The following is a 15,323-nucleotide window of genomic DNA, read 5'->3' on the forward strand; positions in this document are numbered from 1 at the left end:
AAGTAGAGAGACATTGAATAGGCAGCTAACGTTTATGTAAGTGTGTGTGTGTGTGTGTGTGTGTGTGTGTGTGTATACATATATTAATCCATAAAACGATTAAAATAAAAAATAGTAATAATAACAGCAAATGCTAAAAAGGAGGGAGAGAAACTGAACCACTCATACATTGCTGGTATCAATTCAGGGTGAGGATATAAATTTGGGAGTTGTCAGCATATAGATTTTAGTTAAAACCATATGTTGGTTGAAATGACCAAGGAAGTAAGTACAGAGAGGAAAGAGAACAGGTCCAAAGACTAAGGTTTTAGGCATGCCAATGTTAAAAGGGCAGGGAGATGAAAAGAAATAAGCAGAGGAAACTGAGAAAGAAGAGATAATAAGGAAGGAAGAGAACCAGGGAGTGTGCTATCCTACTGGTATGAGAAGAACTGTTTCAAGAGGAAGGTAATGAAACTAGTGGGCAGTGGGGAGGGGCGACACAGGGGTAGGGGAGTGGGAGGTACAAACTACTGGGTGTTAAGACAGGCTCAAGGATGTATTGTACAACACAGGGAATAGAGCCAATATTTTGTAATAACTGTAAATAGAATGTAACCTTTAAAAATTATATTAAAAAAATTTTTTTAAAAGAAGAAAGTAATGAAGATATTTATGTTGCTGGATTGTTATGAGGGTTAACCAAGATAAAAACACTGACCCGGCTTCCCTGGTGGCGCAGTGGTTAAGAGTCCGCCTGCCGATGCAGGGGACACGGGTTCGTGCCCCGGTCCAGGAAGATTCCACATACCGTGGAGTGGCTGGGCCCATGAGCCATGGCCGCTGAGCCAGCGCATCCGGAGCCTGTGCTCCGCAACGGGAGAGGCCACAACAGTGAGAGGCCCACGTACCGCAAAAAAAAACAAAACAAAACACTGACCCAAGGCCAGTCCCATAGTTGGAGCTCAATTCACATTACTTTGATTCTCTTCCAATATATCCTTGCTAAGTGTTCATTCAAGTTTTTTGTTCTTTTGTTTTGTTTTATTGTAATATCTGCTCCAATCAAATCTTTATGAGAAGAGCTAAGAAAAAAGAAACTATATTTAAGATAGCTCTCAATAAGCACGCTTAATAAGAAATGAGGTTGAACTAGACAATCTATCAAAAGAATAACAAATAATTTCTAACACTTTTTTTTTTTGGTTTACTCACATAAGCCAGTTCCAATAGGTGACGAACCATACAATTCAATTTATTTAACATTGTTGAAATAACAAAATTATACAAATGGAGACCAGATTAGTGGTCACCAGGGGTTAGGGTTAGGGGTGATGGGAATGGTGGGTATGCCTGTAAAAGGACAGCTCCAGGGAGCCTATGGTAATGGAATAGTTCTGTGTCTTTATTGCAATGGAAGTTATACAAACATACATATGAGATAAAACTGTATAGGAAAATATACATACATACCCATACACACTTATAAAACTAGTGAACTAAGAATAAACTGTAGCAATGTCATATACCTACTTGATACTATACTACAGTTATTCAAGATGTTACCACTGGGGAAACAGTACATAGGACATCCCTGTACATTTTTTTTTACAATTGCCTGTGAATCCATAATTTTTAAAAATAAAAAATAAAATGGTTGCCAATATTTTAAGTTTTTAAGCTCTTCGTATAAAATATGCCATTCATATAGAACACTCATGTAAAACTTTCCTGTTCTTTATAATTAGGAAACAAAGTGTGAGAACCAGAAAAAGTTTGCCAAGTCCTGCTCTATAGTATTCCTCAATAAATTACATGCCAAGCTTAGAAGGAAGTCAAGGTTAGAATTTTTTAAAAAAATCTTTCCCCTGCTTACATCATCCATTTGCCCTTTCACAGAGGAATCTTCAGCTTTTTGGCCATTCCCCAATCCTGGACTCTCCCTTGGTAAGAAAGTCATTTCAAGACATTGCACTTGGCAAAGCTTACCGATGGGAGTACTTCCTTTATGGAGCCCAAAGTTCTGAATGAACTTCTAAAATCATGTCCCCACTCAGAAATACAGTGAGCCTCATCCACAGCAATAAGTGTGATACCTGTAAAAAAAGAGAAATATGTAAATGGAGAAAATAAAGGTCAAAAAAAGTAATAAACGCATCTAAATCGTTACCACCATCTTCATTAGAATATATAAATATTACAGAAAGTAGTATAAATAATTCAAATCAAAGTATTTGGTTCATATAAAAATATAAGCTTAAATAACATCAGATAACACCAAAAATCATTATTGAAAATAGGCAAAGGGAGATATATGGATAAAAGGCATATGGATAAAAGAGAGAAATATATATTTTTCAAACAACGTATTTATTGAATTTTAACTTTCATCATTATCTCTCAGAGAAATTACTTACTATTACTTTGTCCTCAAAGCTATCACTCATTTGCAACGATAATGCCCTAAAAAAAAGAGCTGTTCTCTTTCTCTTTGGTAATACTTTCAATTTTATCTCATGGATTAGCTATCAAAAGAGATAGAGAGGCTTCCCTGGTGGCTCAGTAGTTAAGAAGCCTCCTGACAATACAGAGGACACGGGTTCGAGCCCTGGTCTAGGAAGATCCCATATTCCGTGGAGCAACTAAGCCTGTACACCACAACTACTGAGCCTGCACTCTAGAGCCTGTGAGCCACAACTACAACTACTGAGCCCGTGTGCCACAACTACTGAAGCCCGCGCACCTAGAGCCCGTGCTCTGCAACAAGAAGCCACTGCAATGAGAAGCCCGCGAACCGCAACAAAGAGTAGCCCCCACTCACCACAACTAGAGAAAGCCCGTGCGCAGCAACGAAGACCCAACGCAGCCAAAAATAAATAGATACAGTAAAAACAACCAAAAAAGAGAGATAGAAAGACTCAGCGTATTTCATACTAAGATTAAATGCATCACTGTCCGTGACTGATCACATATTACACTGCAGAGTTCCTCTGTAATGCCAGTTCTGGAAGACGGATGACATCCACGTTTTCTAATATAAAATGGTAAGGGAAGAACTAAATCTCATTATGTACAAAGTAGGTAAGAAGGAATGTACTTTGTTCTCTTCCCCTAGCAACGCCTCTACTCTGCCCTCACACCACACACCCACACTGAAACAGAATCAACAGTGTGTAGTAATGCATTTCAGAAAAGGGCTTTATTTTATAATCATTCACTAAAACGTCTTCAGATATTTCAAAGTAGTGACAGCAGTGCTTTTGCCCTCGATCACCAAATTAATACTTAAGACAAAAATAATATTTCCCTTCAATGGGGATGATCACTACTTGATGCTTATCTGAGAATTTATAATGTTCTGCCACTAGTGAGATGATTAAAAACATGTGCTCTAGAGTCAGACTACCTAGATGCATAACCTGGCTTACTATTTATATTACCTTAAGCATGTTACTTAAGCTTTCAAGTGTCAGTTTCCCACAAGCATAAGGTAGGTAATAAAAGTACCTAACATTTTTTAGTTATTCTGAAGATTAAATTAGATCATTCATGTAAAATGCTAAGATAGGGGCTGGCATAAAAGACAGCTCAATAAAAAAAAATAAGCTATTATTATTATAGTTATTAAATTCCCACTATGTTCCAAACACTCTTCTAGGTATAAAATGATTAGTAAAATGCAATCCATGATTTTGAGAAGCTCATAATTCTAAAAGAGGAGGCAGACAGACAAGCAAATAATTACAATTCATTGAGATTACCAAGTACAATGAGTTGGAGAAGAAAAAGAAATAAAGAAAGAAAAAAAAGAAACCTACTAAATATGAACAAATACAGGTTGATCACATCAAATTTCTATTTCCTGAGTGGCTGGGACAAATTCAATGTTACCACTATACTTATTTGGGTTTAGAAACTACATGACCCAGATTTTAAATTAAATAAATTAAAACTAAGATGACAGCTCCTCCTTTATTTTAAAACCTTCCTTATAATTATAGGTTTGACTAGCTAATTTAAGAAGAATTTTTATTTATTTATCTATTTTTATTATTTTATGTATTTATTTATTTTTGGCTGCATTGGGTCTTCGTTGCTGCATGTGGGCTTTCTCTAGTTGCAGCGAGCGGGGGCTACTCTTAGTTGTGGTACGCCGGCTTCTCATTGCGGTGGCTTCTCCTGTTGTGGAGCACGGGCTGTAGGCATGCGGGCTTCAGTAGTTGTGGCACATGCACTCAGAGTTGTGGCTCGCGGGCTCTAGAGTGCAGGCTCAGTAGTCGTGGCACATGGGCTTAGTTGCTCTGTGGCATGTGGAATCTTCCCGGACCAGGACTCGAACTTGTGTCCCCTGCATTGGCAGGCGGATTCTTAACCACTGCGCAACCAGGGAAGTCCAACTAACTAGCTTTTAATCGAGTTAAACTTTGCCATTCACAAGCAGCTGAGGCAAGCTTCTGCCAACTTCCACATTAAACGTGCAAGTCCAAGTGTCTGCCCAGGTCCAGGACATATTTCATTTTGGCACACCTGTCATTCAAGCCTACTTCCAAAGTTACAAGACAATTACAGGTGTGTTTGCTTTTAAGGTGTCTCTGTGTAAAATTCTGTTTGCTGCTTCTGTTATAAACCCATATTACTTAAATAATAACACATCATAAAAATCATAAATCTGAATAGCTAAATGTCAAACTACTGTACAAATAAAATTCTGAGTATATTCCCTGCTGCAAGCGTTTTACAAATTCCTGCAAATAAAAGTTAAATAAAAGTATTTCAGAAAGAATTTATTCTATTTTGTTCAACATTGACAGTCAACCAAAAAGAGCATTTTCATCCATTTTATGCAGAGTACGCAGCTCTAATAACTGCAGTGTTCATAATTTAATCCTTTAGAAAAAAATTAAAATAGAGAAATAGAACTACCTGTCAAAAGGATCTAAGTAAATACTGGATTAACTCCACCACAGAAACAAAACAAATACTAAAATGGAGCAAAACATATTCAGACCACTATGGACATAGACCCTAACTTTTGCAGTAAAACCATGGAATTTATATATCTAGGGTTGTTGGGTTTAATCTAAAGTGAAATATTCATAAGAACTTCATACAACCTAATAGGACACACATCAAATTTGTTTTCCATTTAAGGCAAAAATATAACATGGCAACAGGGGAGTTTAACAGCTGATGGATGCAATTTTTGATAATATATTTAATCAAATGCTAATTTCTGCCCTCATTCTTTTGTTGATATTTAACACATATTAAAAGGTATTTGTTTTCACTATATTGTTAGAACAACTGTTAAATGCTTTCCTAGAGTTATATGCAAGTAACCATTAAATGAGACACTGCAATGTTAAAAAACTACCTGTTAGGAATTATTTTAATAGATAATTATAAAATGAGATCATATTACATTAGAAAGCAAAGATTGTTTGGTTCAGCTGAATGTTTGAAATATGCGCAATTACAATAGAAGCCATGACTGCAACTCTTGGATAGCTGAGCCTAACCATCAAGAAGCAAAAAACCAGGCTTCCCTGGTGGCGCAGTGGCTGAGAGTCCACCTGCCGATGCAGGGGATGCAGGTTCGTGCCCCGGTCCGGGAAGATCCCACATGCTGTGGAGCGGCTAGGCCCGTGAGCCATGGCCGCTGAGCCTGCACGTCCGGAGCCTGTGCTCCGCAACGGGAGAAGCCACAACAGTGAGAGGCCCGCGTAATGCAAAAAAAAAAAAGCAAAAAACTGACAGAAATGTTTTAATCACAAAAGGAAAAAAAAATGATACCAGCTTTTAACTAATTCTATATTTACATTTTCTAGGACACAGGCTCTGACTATCTAATTTTTTAAATTAATCATACTCACTGATAGCAAATAATCAAAGGTACTGTGGTTTCTAACCTGACTACACATCAGAATAACCTGTGAAAAAAACTACAGATGCCACAGCCTCGAGCCAGGTGCATTAAATCACAATTTTCAAGATTTGAGGATCTGACATTTTTCTAAAGTTTGAAAGGTGATTCTCATGAACAACAAGGGTAGAGAACCACTACACTGACTTAATTTAGATTCAGAATATGAAAAAGAGGAAATAATAATTTCACAGAATCTAAGATTCAATATTTATTCAACAATACATTTAAATGCCTACTATGCGCCAGGCACTGCACTCGGGAAATATAAAGAAATAACAATGGCATTTTTCTCTGAAAAGCTTACAGTCTAGCAGAAGAAAACAGATATATAGACAGGTCATTACAATGCAGGACCCTAACCTCTATGGCAGAGCGAATTACAGGATACTTTGGGAAAGGACAGGAGAGACACCACGTTGAAGAGGCAGAAATTTCCTGGAGGAGATAAGGTTTGAAATAAACTTTAAGTAACATCCGGTATCCATTCATAAGCTTAACTTTAAAGAATACCTCAATTTAATAAATACTTATAAAGATTCTATCATACCACTTACCAATATTAGCCTGCAGTTGCTGGAGTAGGTCCAAGTTACTTGAACAGAATTCTGGAGTTATGTACACAATCCGGTATTTGCCTCTGTAAAAACAAACAAAGAAACAGGAAAGGAAATATAAAAACAATCACCCAATGAATACAACTGAAAACCGTAACACCTGATAATTTTTTAAATAGTATATTACGCCACTTATTAAAAACAAAATGAATGTTATATGTGTGTAGAGATGCACATATTCTGGTTCTTTGATTTCACTTCAATGCATCAAAACAAACGTGGGCAATACCAGCCAGGAAGTACTCAGCATAAGGTGCCATTAGAAGCCAGATTCTGATTTCCAGCAGTCTAGCCCCAAAACTACAGTGGCTTGAGTTAAATGATCAAGCCTAGAGTAAACCTTTTTTATGTGTTAGCAATCCACCCATTATCCTACCCTTGACCCCCATCTCCATGATTAAATCCATAGCACCCATGTTTCTCCTGTGTACTCTGCTGTCTTGCCTACATCTTCTCAGGCCAGGGACAGACAGCATATGAAAGTCAAGTCAGTTAGGCTCTGTCCTAGAATTTGGGGGTCTAACCAAGAAACAACCACTCAGTCTCCAAGTGTCAAGACCTGTAACGTGTTAAAAGAAACAAAAAGAAGCTGCAGAGCAATCTATTTTGTAACTAGAAAAGCAGAGAATGCTCACCTCCTCAGAGAGAAGAATGAGGAATACACACAGAGGCTATGGATAAAAAGAAAGCCCTACTGTATTTTTAATACCCATTCCAGTCTCTTCCTGAGGGCTGGCTAATTTCTTTTCAGAGGGATCCACAAGACATTCCTGTATCCTTAATATAAAATTCAGTATTTGCTTAAACTAGTGTGACTGATTTCCATTCTGGGCAGATAGAATCCTAATTAAGACAATGTCTGCAATAAAGGTTAGGGCTAGGGCAAAATACGTATACAGTCTCTTTTCCATTCTACCAAATGAAGACATAGACCAAATTAAATAAAATGAAACAATGTTCTATATGAAAAGTCTATGAAATATTTAATCTACTGTGTGCTAGGCATGGTGCTTTCACTAGGAATTGGAACAAAACAATTAAGAACAGAACAGATATGCTTTTAATCTCATGAAATTAACTCAGTCTAGTTAACACAGGAAACCGTATAAATAATTAGTTCTGACGCCAGACTATTCAGGTTTGAATCTCAGTTCTACCTCTTACAAGCTAAGTGATCTTAGACAAGTACTTAACTTCGCTGTGCCTCAGTTTCTTCAGTGTGCCTCAGTTTCTTCAGTGTAAAACATTGATAAGAATTATAAAGACAGCTAATTCTTAGATATCTAGATTCAAGGTAAACCCAATCAAATCCCAGCTGGCATTTTAGTTGAAAAGGTGATATTGAAATACTTATGGAAATACAAAGAACCCAGAATAGACCAAAAACAAAAAAAAATTTTGAAAGAACAAACGTGGAAGACTTGTACTACCTATTTCAAGGCTTATTACAAAGCTATAGTACTCAAGACACCAATCCAGGCAAACAGATTGATAGAACAGAAAATAAAGAGTGTAGCAATAAACCGACATATATTTAGTCAATTTATTTTTCACAAAGGTGCAAAAGAAATACAGTGCAGAAAGGACAGTCTTTTCAACAAATGGAGCTGGAAGAAGTGGATATGCCTATGCAAAAAAAAAAAAGAATTGTAATCAATACCTGGTACAATATACAAAATGTACACAAGATGGGTCACAGATCTAAATGTAAAACATAAAACTGGGCTTCCCTGGTGGTGCAGTGGTTGAGAGTCCGCCTGCCGATGCAGGGGACACGGGTTCGTGCCCCGGTCGGGGAAGATCCCACATGCCACGGAGCGGCTGGGCCCGTAAGCCATGGCCGCTGAGCCTGCGCGTCCGGAGTCTGTGCTCCGCAACGGGAGAGGCCACAGCAGTGAGAGGCCCACGTATCGCAAAAAATAAAAATAAAAAAAATAAAACTATAACATTTTTAGAAGGAAATAAAAAAGAAAATATTTGTGATCATGAGTGAGGCACCAAAAAGCAAAAGCAAAATCCATAAAACAACAAATTGACAAACTGGACGTTATAAAAATGAAAAAGTGATGCTCTTTAAAGGAACTGTTAAGAGAATGAAAAGAGAAATCATAAACTAAGAGATGTTTGACAACCATATACCAAATGAAGGATTTATATTCAGAAGATATAAATGACTATCAAAATTCATAAGAAAAAAACAAAAATAAGGAATAGGCAAAAGATGTAAATAAACACTTCCTCAAAGAAATAAGTATATGAAAAGATGCTCAACATCATTAGTCATTAAGGAAATGCAAATTAAAAACACACTGACATCCTACTGGAATGGCTAAAATTAAAGACTGGCCATATCAAGTGATGGCAGAGATGAGGAGGAACTGGAACTCTAAGACACTGCTGGTGGGAATGTGAAACAGTACAACCACTCTCAAAAACATCTGGCAGTTTCTCAAAAAGTTAACACAGAAGTATCATATGACTCAGCAATCCTACTCCTAGGCATGTACACAGAAGAACTGAAAACATATGTTCCCATAAAAACTTACACATAAATATTCATAGTACCATTATTCATAACAGCCAAAAAGTAGAAACAACCTAAATGTCCAGCACTGATGAATGAATATATAAAATATGAAACGTCTATACAATGGAATATTATTCATCCATAAAAAGAAATGAAGTACTGATAACATTACACTAAGTGAAAGAAGCCAGACACATTAAGGCCACATCCTGTATGAGCCCATTTATATGAAATGTCCAAAACAGGCAAATCATTGAGACAGAAAGATTAGTGATGGAAAGGAAGTGAAGGAGGGGACAATAGGGAGTGACTCCTTCATGACATGGAGGTTTTGGGGGTGGGTTCTGAAAATGTTCTGGAATTAGATAGTGGTGATGGTTGTACAACACTGTGAATGTATTAAAAGCCACTGAACTGTACACTTTGAAAATAATTAAAATGGTGAATATTATATTATGTAGATTTACCTCAATTAGAATAAAAAGGTTAAACATATATCCACTACGTGACCCAGTCATTCCACTCCTTGGTTTATACCGATGACATGAGAATATATGTCCGTACAAAAATTTGTATACACTGGGACTTCCCTGGTGGCACAGTGGTTAAAAATCCGTCTGCCAATGCAGGGGGCACGGGTTTGAGCCCTGGTCCGAGAAGATCCCACATGCCACGGAGCAACTAAGTCCGTGCGCCACAACTACTGAGCCTGAGCTCTAGAGCCCGCGAGCCACAACTACTGAGCCCACGTGCCACAACTACTGAAGCCCATGCACCTAGAGCCTGTGCTTCTCAACAAGAGAAGCCACCACAATGAGAAGCCCGCGCACCAAAACGAAGAGTAGCCCCCGCTCACCACAACTAGAGAAAGCCCGTGCACAGCAACAAAGACCCAAAGCAGCCAAAAATAAAATTAAAAATAAAAAGAAAGAAATAAAATAAGGGCTTCCCTGGTGGCGCAGTGGTTGAGAGTCCGCCTGCCGACGCAGGGGACGCAGGTTCATGCCCCGGTCTGGGAAGATCCCACATGCCGTGGAGCGGCTGGGCCCGTGAGCCATGGCCGCTGAGCCTGCTCGTCCGGAGCCTGTGCTCCACAACGGGAGAGGCCAGAGCAGTGAGAGGCCCACGTACCGCAAAAAAAAAAACAAAAAAAAAAGAAATAAAATAAAAAGATATATAGGAATGTTCATAGCAGATTTATTAGTAATTTTCGAAAACTAGAAGTGGCTTAAGTGTCCATCAATAAGGAAATGAAAACACAACTATGGTAATTTCATATAATAAAATACCACTGATTTTTTTTTTTAACTACTCATACATGCAAGAACATGGGGAACTGTCAAAACATGATGCTGAAGGAAAGAAATCTTAAAAGAGTTCCCATTGTATGACTTCATTTATATGAAGTTCTATAACAGACAAAAAAAAAAGCATTGTAGAAAAACTTAAAACACTGGTTCACTTTAGGATGGTGAATAGAAGGACAGACTGGGATGGAACATGAAGGAACTCTCTGGAGTAACAGTAATATTCTACATCTGGCTAGAAGTTTAGGTTACATATTTGTATGCATTTATTAAAACTCAGTAAATGTATGTGTATGTGAATGTGTATTAATATATATGCATATACATGTTAATACATATATACACACACTTCTGTGTGCCTGAGACATTATTCTTGTTAGGAATTATGTCATGACAGGATTGGTGGGGTAAGAGACCTAGAAACCAGTCCCCACTCAGCCATTAATTCATTAGGTGACTTTGGGCAAATTCTTTTCTCTGGGCCTCAGTTTCCTCATATGTGAAATGAGACAATACTAGATACTCTCCAAGTTCTCTTCCAAAACAAAATTTTACAATTCTATCATAATAATGCTAGCCTTCCAGTCCAAGAACTGAACATAACAGATTTCTTTGAGTTTGAAAGATTTTAAAATTAACAGTTCCATAAATATACTATAAAAAGGAAGTATATTTTTAAATTATAGATATTTTGCCCATGCATTAAATAAAAATTTTTTGTGTACAAAATTTTCCCACATACCACAGACACTTGACCACACGATCAGAAATCATATAAATTACTTACAACTTAATATCCTCTAGAACATTTTTTGACTGTGCTGATCCAAGAAAGCAAGCTGGAATGTTGGACATTCTGTAAGAAGAAAAACAAATATTCTGGAACCATGTGCACACTACAAATATCAAGTTCATTTTTAAGTGAGAAAGAACAAAGAAATATAATGATGTACATCCTTCTTCTTTGCAATCTCTTTTTGTAACTCACTAATTTGATAAATAAATTCCTTCAAAGGCTGTATTAGAAGACTGGCTGTTAAGGTGGGTTTCCCAAAAAGATTGCAGGCTCAGATTAAAGAAATTTAAAATTTTTCACAACTAAAAACTACACTTCCATGTATATACTTCACACTAGGCTAAAGAAGGGTAACCAAAAGAGAAAAGAATTTTGTGATATGTAGTGTAAACTGGCATAAAATTTGCTTTTTAAAAATTTTTTTCAGGGCCATCTGGCAGCCTTGGATTACAGAGAACTCAAGAAAGTATACAAGCTCTTCCACTACAGTGTCATTTATTACTAATAAAGACAAAGCAACACTTTTAGCAATGCGTTACTGCGAACTAGATTTTAACATACATGATAAATCAAATATTTCCTTCACAGGAAGAAAAAAAAAGGGTGGTAATGTGGCAATGAAAGCATTACTCACTCAAGCTGGAGCACCTGGTCTTCCATCAAAGAAATAAGGGGAGAGATGACAAGGCCAATCCCGCCTACATAAACAGGTGGATACTGGAAGCACAAACTCTTTCCATACCCTTAAAATAAAAATAATACATTCAGACAAATAAAACTAAATCCTTAGTACTTTGATTTCTTTTTACGATATACTTGTATGAGATGAACAGTCACTACTAATGTGCTACCTTCCTAAGAGTTAATTCATGCATAAATTTGAGCATCTACCCTCAGCTCACTCTCTTCTATATTTCACACCATTTGTATACATATTTGTATTTTGAGAGTTTGTGGAAAGACTAAGCATGTCAAAACCTTGAAGTTTTATTTTTTAAAGGATTAGATTATTTGCTTAAGTACAACTTACCAGTTGCCATGACAACAACATTATCTCTTCTTTCTTCCAATACAGAATGAATCACTTTCCACTGAACCCTGGAGGATGAAAAGCAAAAAGCTGCTCTGTTTTACTAACAAGAAACCCAAGGGACAAGTTGAAATCCATTTAAGTTTTTCACTTCCTCCAGAATTTTGTTTACATTTTTGAGCTTCAATAAAAATATAAGAACCCTGGAACTTGAAAACAAAAGCCCCATTTGACCAACCTCCCATTCAAGCTGACTGAACAACTAGGACTTCTGTTCATATGTGTATTAAATTTTATTACATATAGCTAAAGTATAACATAAATTCAGCTTCATCCTAGATATCCAACAGAGTCACTGATTTAAAATAAATAAGAGAAATGCTCTAGGTGAAAAGATTGACTAAGAAGGGAAATGAGGGAACTTTCTGGAGTGATTGTAATGTTCCATATTTTTAAAAGGGTTTAGGTTACATGTACACTTAAGATTTGCAAATGTTAAACACCTAAGGTTTAACCATTTCTTTGTATGTAAATTTTAGCTCAAAAGTTTAAAAATTAAATAAATAAATATTTAACTATAGTTAATGATTTACATGCTAAAGTAATTAGGGGGAAGTGTAAGGATGTCTACAATTTACCTTGAGATGCATTTTAAAAATTGAATGGATTAAAAAGTGGATAGAGAGAAAATCAATATATAATAAAGCAAGTATAATAAAATGTTAACAGTGAATTAATGGTGAATATACAGGCATTCATAGTAAAAAAAAAAAAACAACTCTAATGTATCTTTGAAATTTCTTTTAATAAAATGTTGAGGGAAAATCAACTGGAAAGGTGATCTTAAATTCACTGATATGTACATTTATGTGCATTTTTCTATGTGTAGGACATAGTTTAATTTTTTTTTAGTTTTTAAGATCAAAAGGAAAAATGAAAGAAATGCTTCCATGGATTAAATTTTAAATTCCCCAAATAGAAAAAATACAGTCTAGAGTTTTACATTCTTATTAGTTTTATTCAACTTTACTTGTTCTTCATCTCATTTGTATTCCTCTCATTTCAATACTTATAAATGTGCCCCCTTGGATGTAAATACCTTTGAATATGTTAAAACTGATATGATTATCACTGTTTTTCAAACTATTGTCTAATGAATTTCTATTACAACAACATGCTTTGGACAATGAGATGCACAGACAGGCACACAGATACATATATAATAAAATACAAGTCAGCATTAAATTAATTTATTAATGTCTCTACCCAGAACTCTCTATAGTAAGGAAAACCATGTTCCCCACTTATAAAAACAATCTGCAGATATGAATTTTACATAAATATTACTTCAAAATAATTCTGTAGTCACTTAGAAAAAATACAGTATGGCATGTATAAACTATAATGAAGTTGTGCTTTTACTGTTAAATGGATGGATTATTTGCCTTTTTTCCTTTGTGAAGAAAACAGTAAATATGCAACTTAATTAACTGAGATTATACTCACGGCTTAAAACTAGAATGGCCAAAGTAGGTCTTGAGGCAATTAATTTGCTTTGCAGTAGGTCCTGGTAACCAACAGTCTTAAAATAAAACAGACATTTACATTAAAATAGAAGTACACAAAGTGAGAGGGAGTAAGTTGTATTTCACTGACTTCTTTTAAAGAATATAGTGGTAGGTACCAAAGGTCACTGTTGTCTTTTAAATCCACTCAATTTTGTCCTCTGGGTACCAGTCATGACTCCAGGTAAATCCTTTGATTAGTTACCTAATACTAAGGATTAGAACTTTGTTGTGATTCAGTTTGCCAGCCCCGTAAAAAAACAATGTTTTGGAATTTGCTATACTTTCAAAAACTAACATTTAGAGCCAACAAGGGCAAGCAAAACGCCAATCCAAATTTTATAATACAACCAACTTCTAATCAATAGTAAGCAGAAATCACATTACTGTCACAAATAAAATCTATAGATAAAACAAGATCTTCATTTTAATTACCATTCCACCAAATCTTTGACCAAAATTCCAACTGCATAGCAGAATGGAATGACATTAATTTTACCCCACTGATTTTCATTTTTTCCTCAGGTTGAAGGGTTCATGAGGGGCCGAGAAAGAGCAAAGCAAAGAGTCAAGATAATTCATTTCTAAACAAATGAATATTTGTCCATATTTAATACAAGAAAACATAGGAAAAAAACTTTTTTAACATTTTCATGTATTTCCATCTACAAAATTATTTTAAATTTTCCACATTTTAACATTGATGAAATCTAGCTCTAAGGAGTTCTACTCTATGAGAAGACACCCACACCTTGTCATAATGAGTATCATATCACTTAAATGACAGAAGATTCACTTAGTGGATTCTTTACTAGAGTTTGCATATACAAGATGAAAATTAGTCCATTTTGCTATTTGACACTGTGTCATTTATTTTAAGTAATAAGCTCCTGAAGGACAGACACTGTGTACCTATGCCATTTACAATAATGTTTAATATAATTAATTAATTTACGATTTCTTATTAATGATTTTTTATGATTTTGACAAACAAAATATAAAATTTAGGATGAAAAGTTTCACATCACCATGTTCACCAAATGACACAACACTTCTATTACTTTACTCTTCTAAATAGTAACATTGTGCTTTATGAAGACCAAAGCACTAAGGGATTTAATGACAAGTTTCTAGGACCTAATTAACTACATGCCACAAAATCATTGACCTCCAAAATGTTTAAAACCTGGACCCTAAATTAAAATCAGTGGTAGATATCAGAGATGAGTCGTTTCAAACATATTACAGTGCTTACCTTCATCAACAACTTCTTCCTCTTCAATGGCTTCATTCTCATCTTCATCATCTTCTTCAGAAGGAAGACCCAGATTTCTTTCCATTTCTATGCATTTTGAATGATTTGGATCTACTGTGCTACTATTTAGGTTTTCTAAAGACTGAACGTTTAAAAGAATTTTTAAAAGCAAAATCATTGACAGTGTTGTATCTTTTTCAGCGAACACAAAAGGAGTATTATTAACAGAGCCTACAATTTAGTTCAAAGCTGGCAGATGTGCAAGCAATACCACAAAAGAACATGTGTGCTCCAGTTTAAATATGTGCTCAAGAATGGTTTCTA

At 35.8% G+C, this 15,323-nt stretch overlaps 1 protein-coding gene across 8 annotated transcripts in view; it reads right to left on the bottom strand.

The window, feature by feature from the left end:
• The window catches only part of WRN (WRN RecQ like helicase), a 137,761-nt gene that overhangs the window by 62,904 nt on the left and 59,534 nt on the right, over positions 1–15,323 (bottom strand). For all 8 annotated transcript variants that reach the window (XM_067721801.1, XM_067721800.1, XM_067721803.1 and 5 more), the window contains 7 exons: positions 15,000–15,141; positions 13,686–13,761; positions 12,180–12,247; positions 11,784–11,892; positions 11,141–11,209; positions 6,460–6,542; positions 1,969–2,075 (listed from right to left, as the gene is read on the bottom strand). In XM_067721801.1, coding sequence (XP_067577902.1) covers positions 1,969–2,075; positions 6,460–6,542; positions 11,141–11,209; positions 11,784–11,892; positions 12,180–12,247; positions 13,686–13,761; positions 15,000–15,141 — 654 coding nt within the window. The remainder of the gene's footprint in view (positions 1–1,968; positions 2,076–6,459; positions 6,543–11,140; positions 11,210–11,783; positions 11,893–12,179; positions 12,248–13,685; positions 13,762–14,999; positions 15,142–15,323) is intronic.

Source organism: Pseudorca crassidens, chromosome 21 (genome assembly GCF_039906515.1).
Source record: "Pseudorca crassidens isolate mPseCra1 chromosome 21, mPseCra1.hap1, whole genome shotgun sequence".
Lineage (NCBI taxonomy): Eukaryota > Metazoa > Chordata > Mammalia > Artiodactyla > Delphinidae > Pseudorca > Pseudorca crassidens.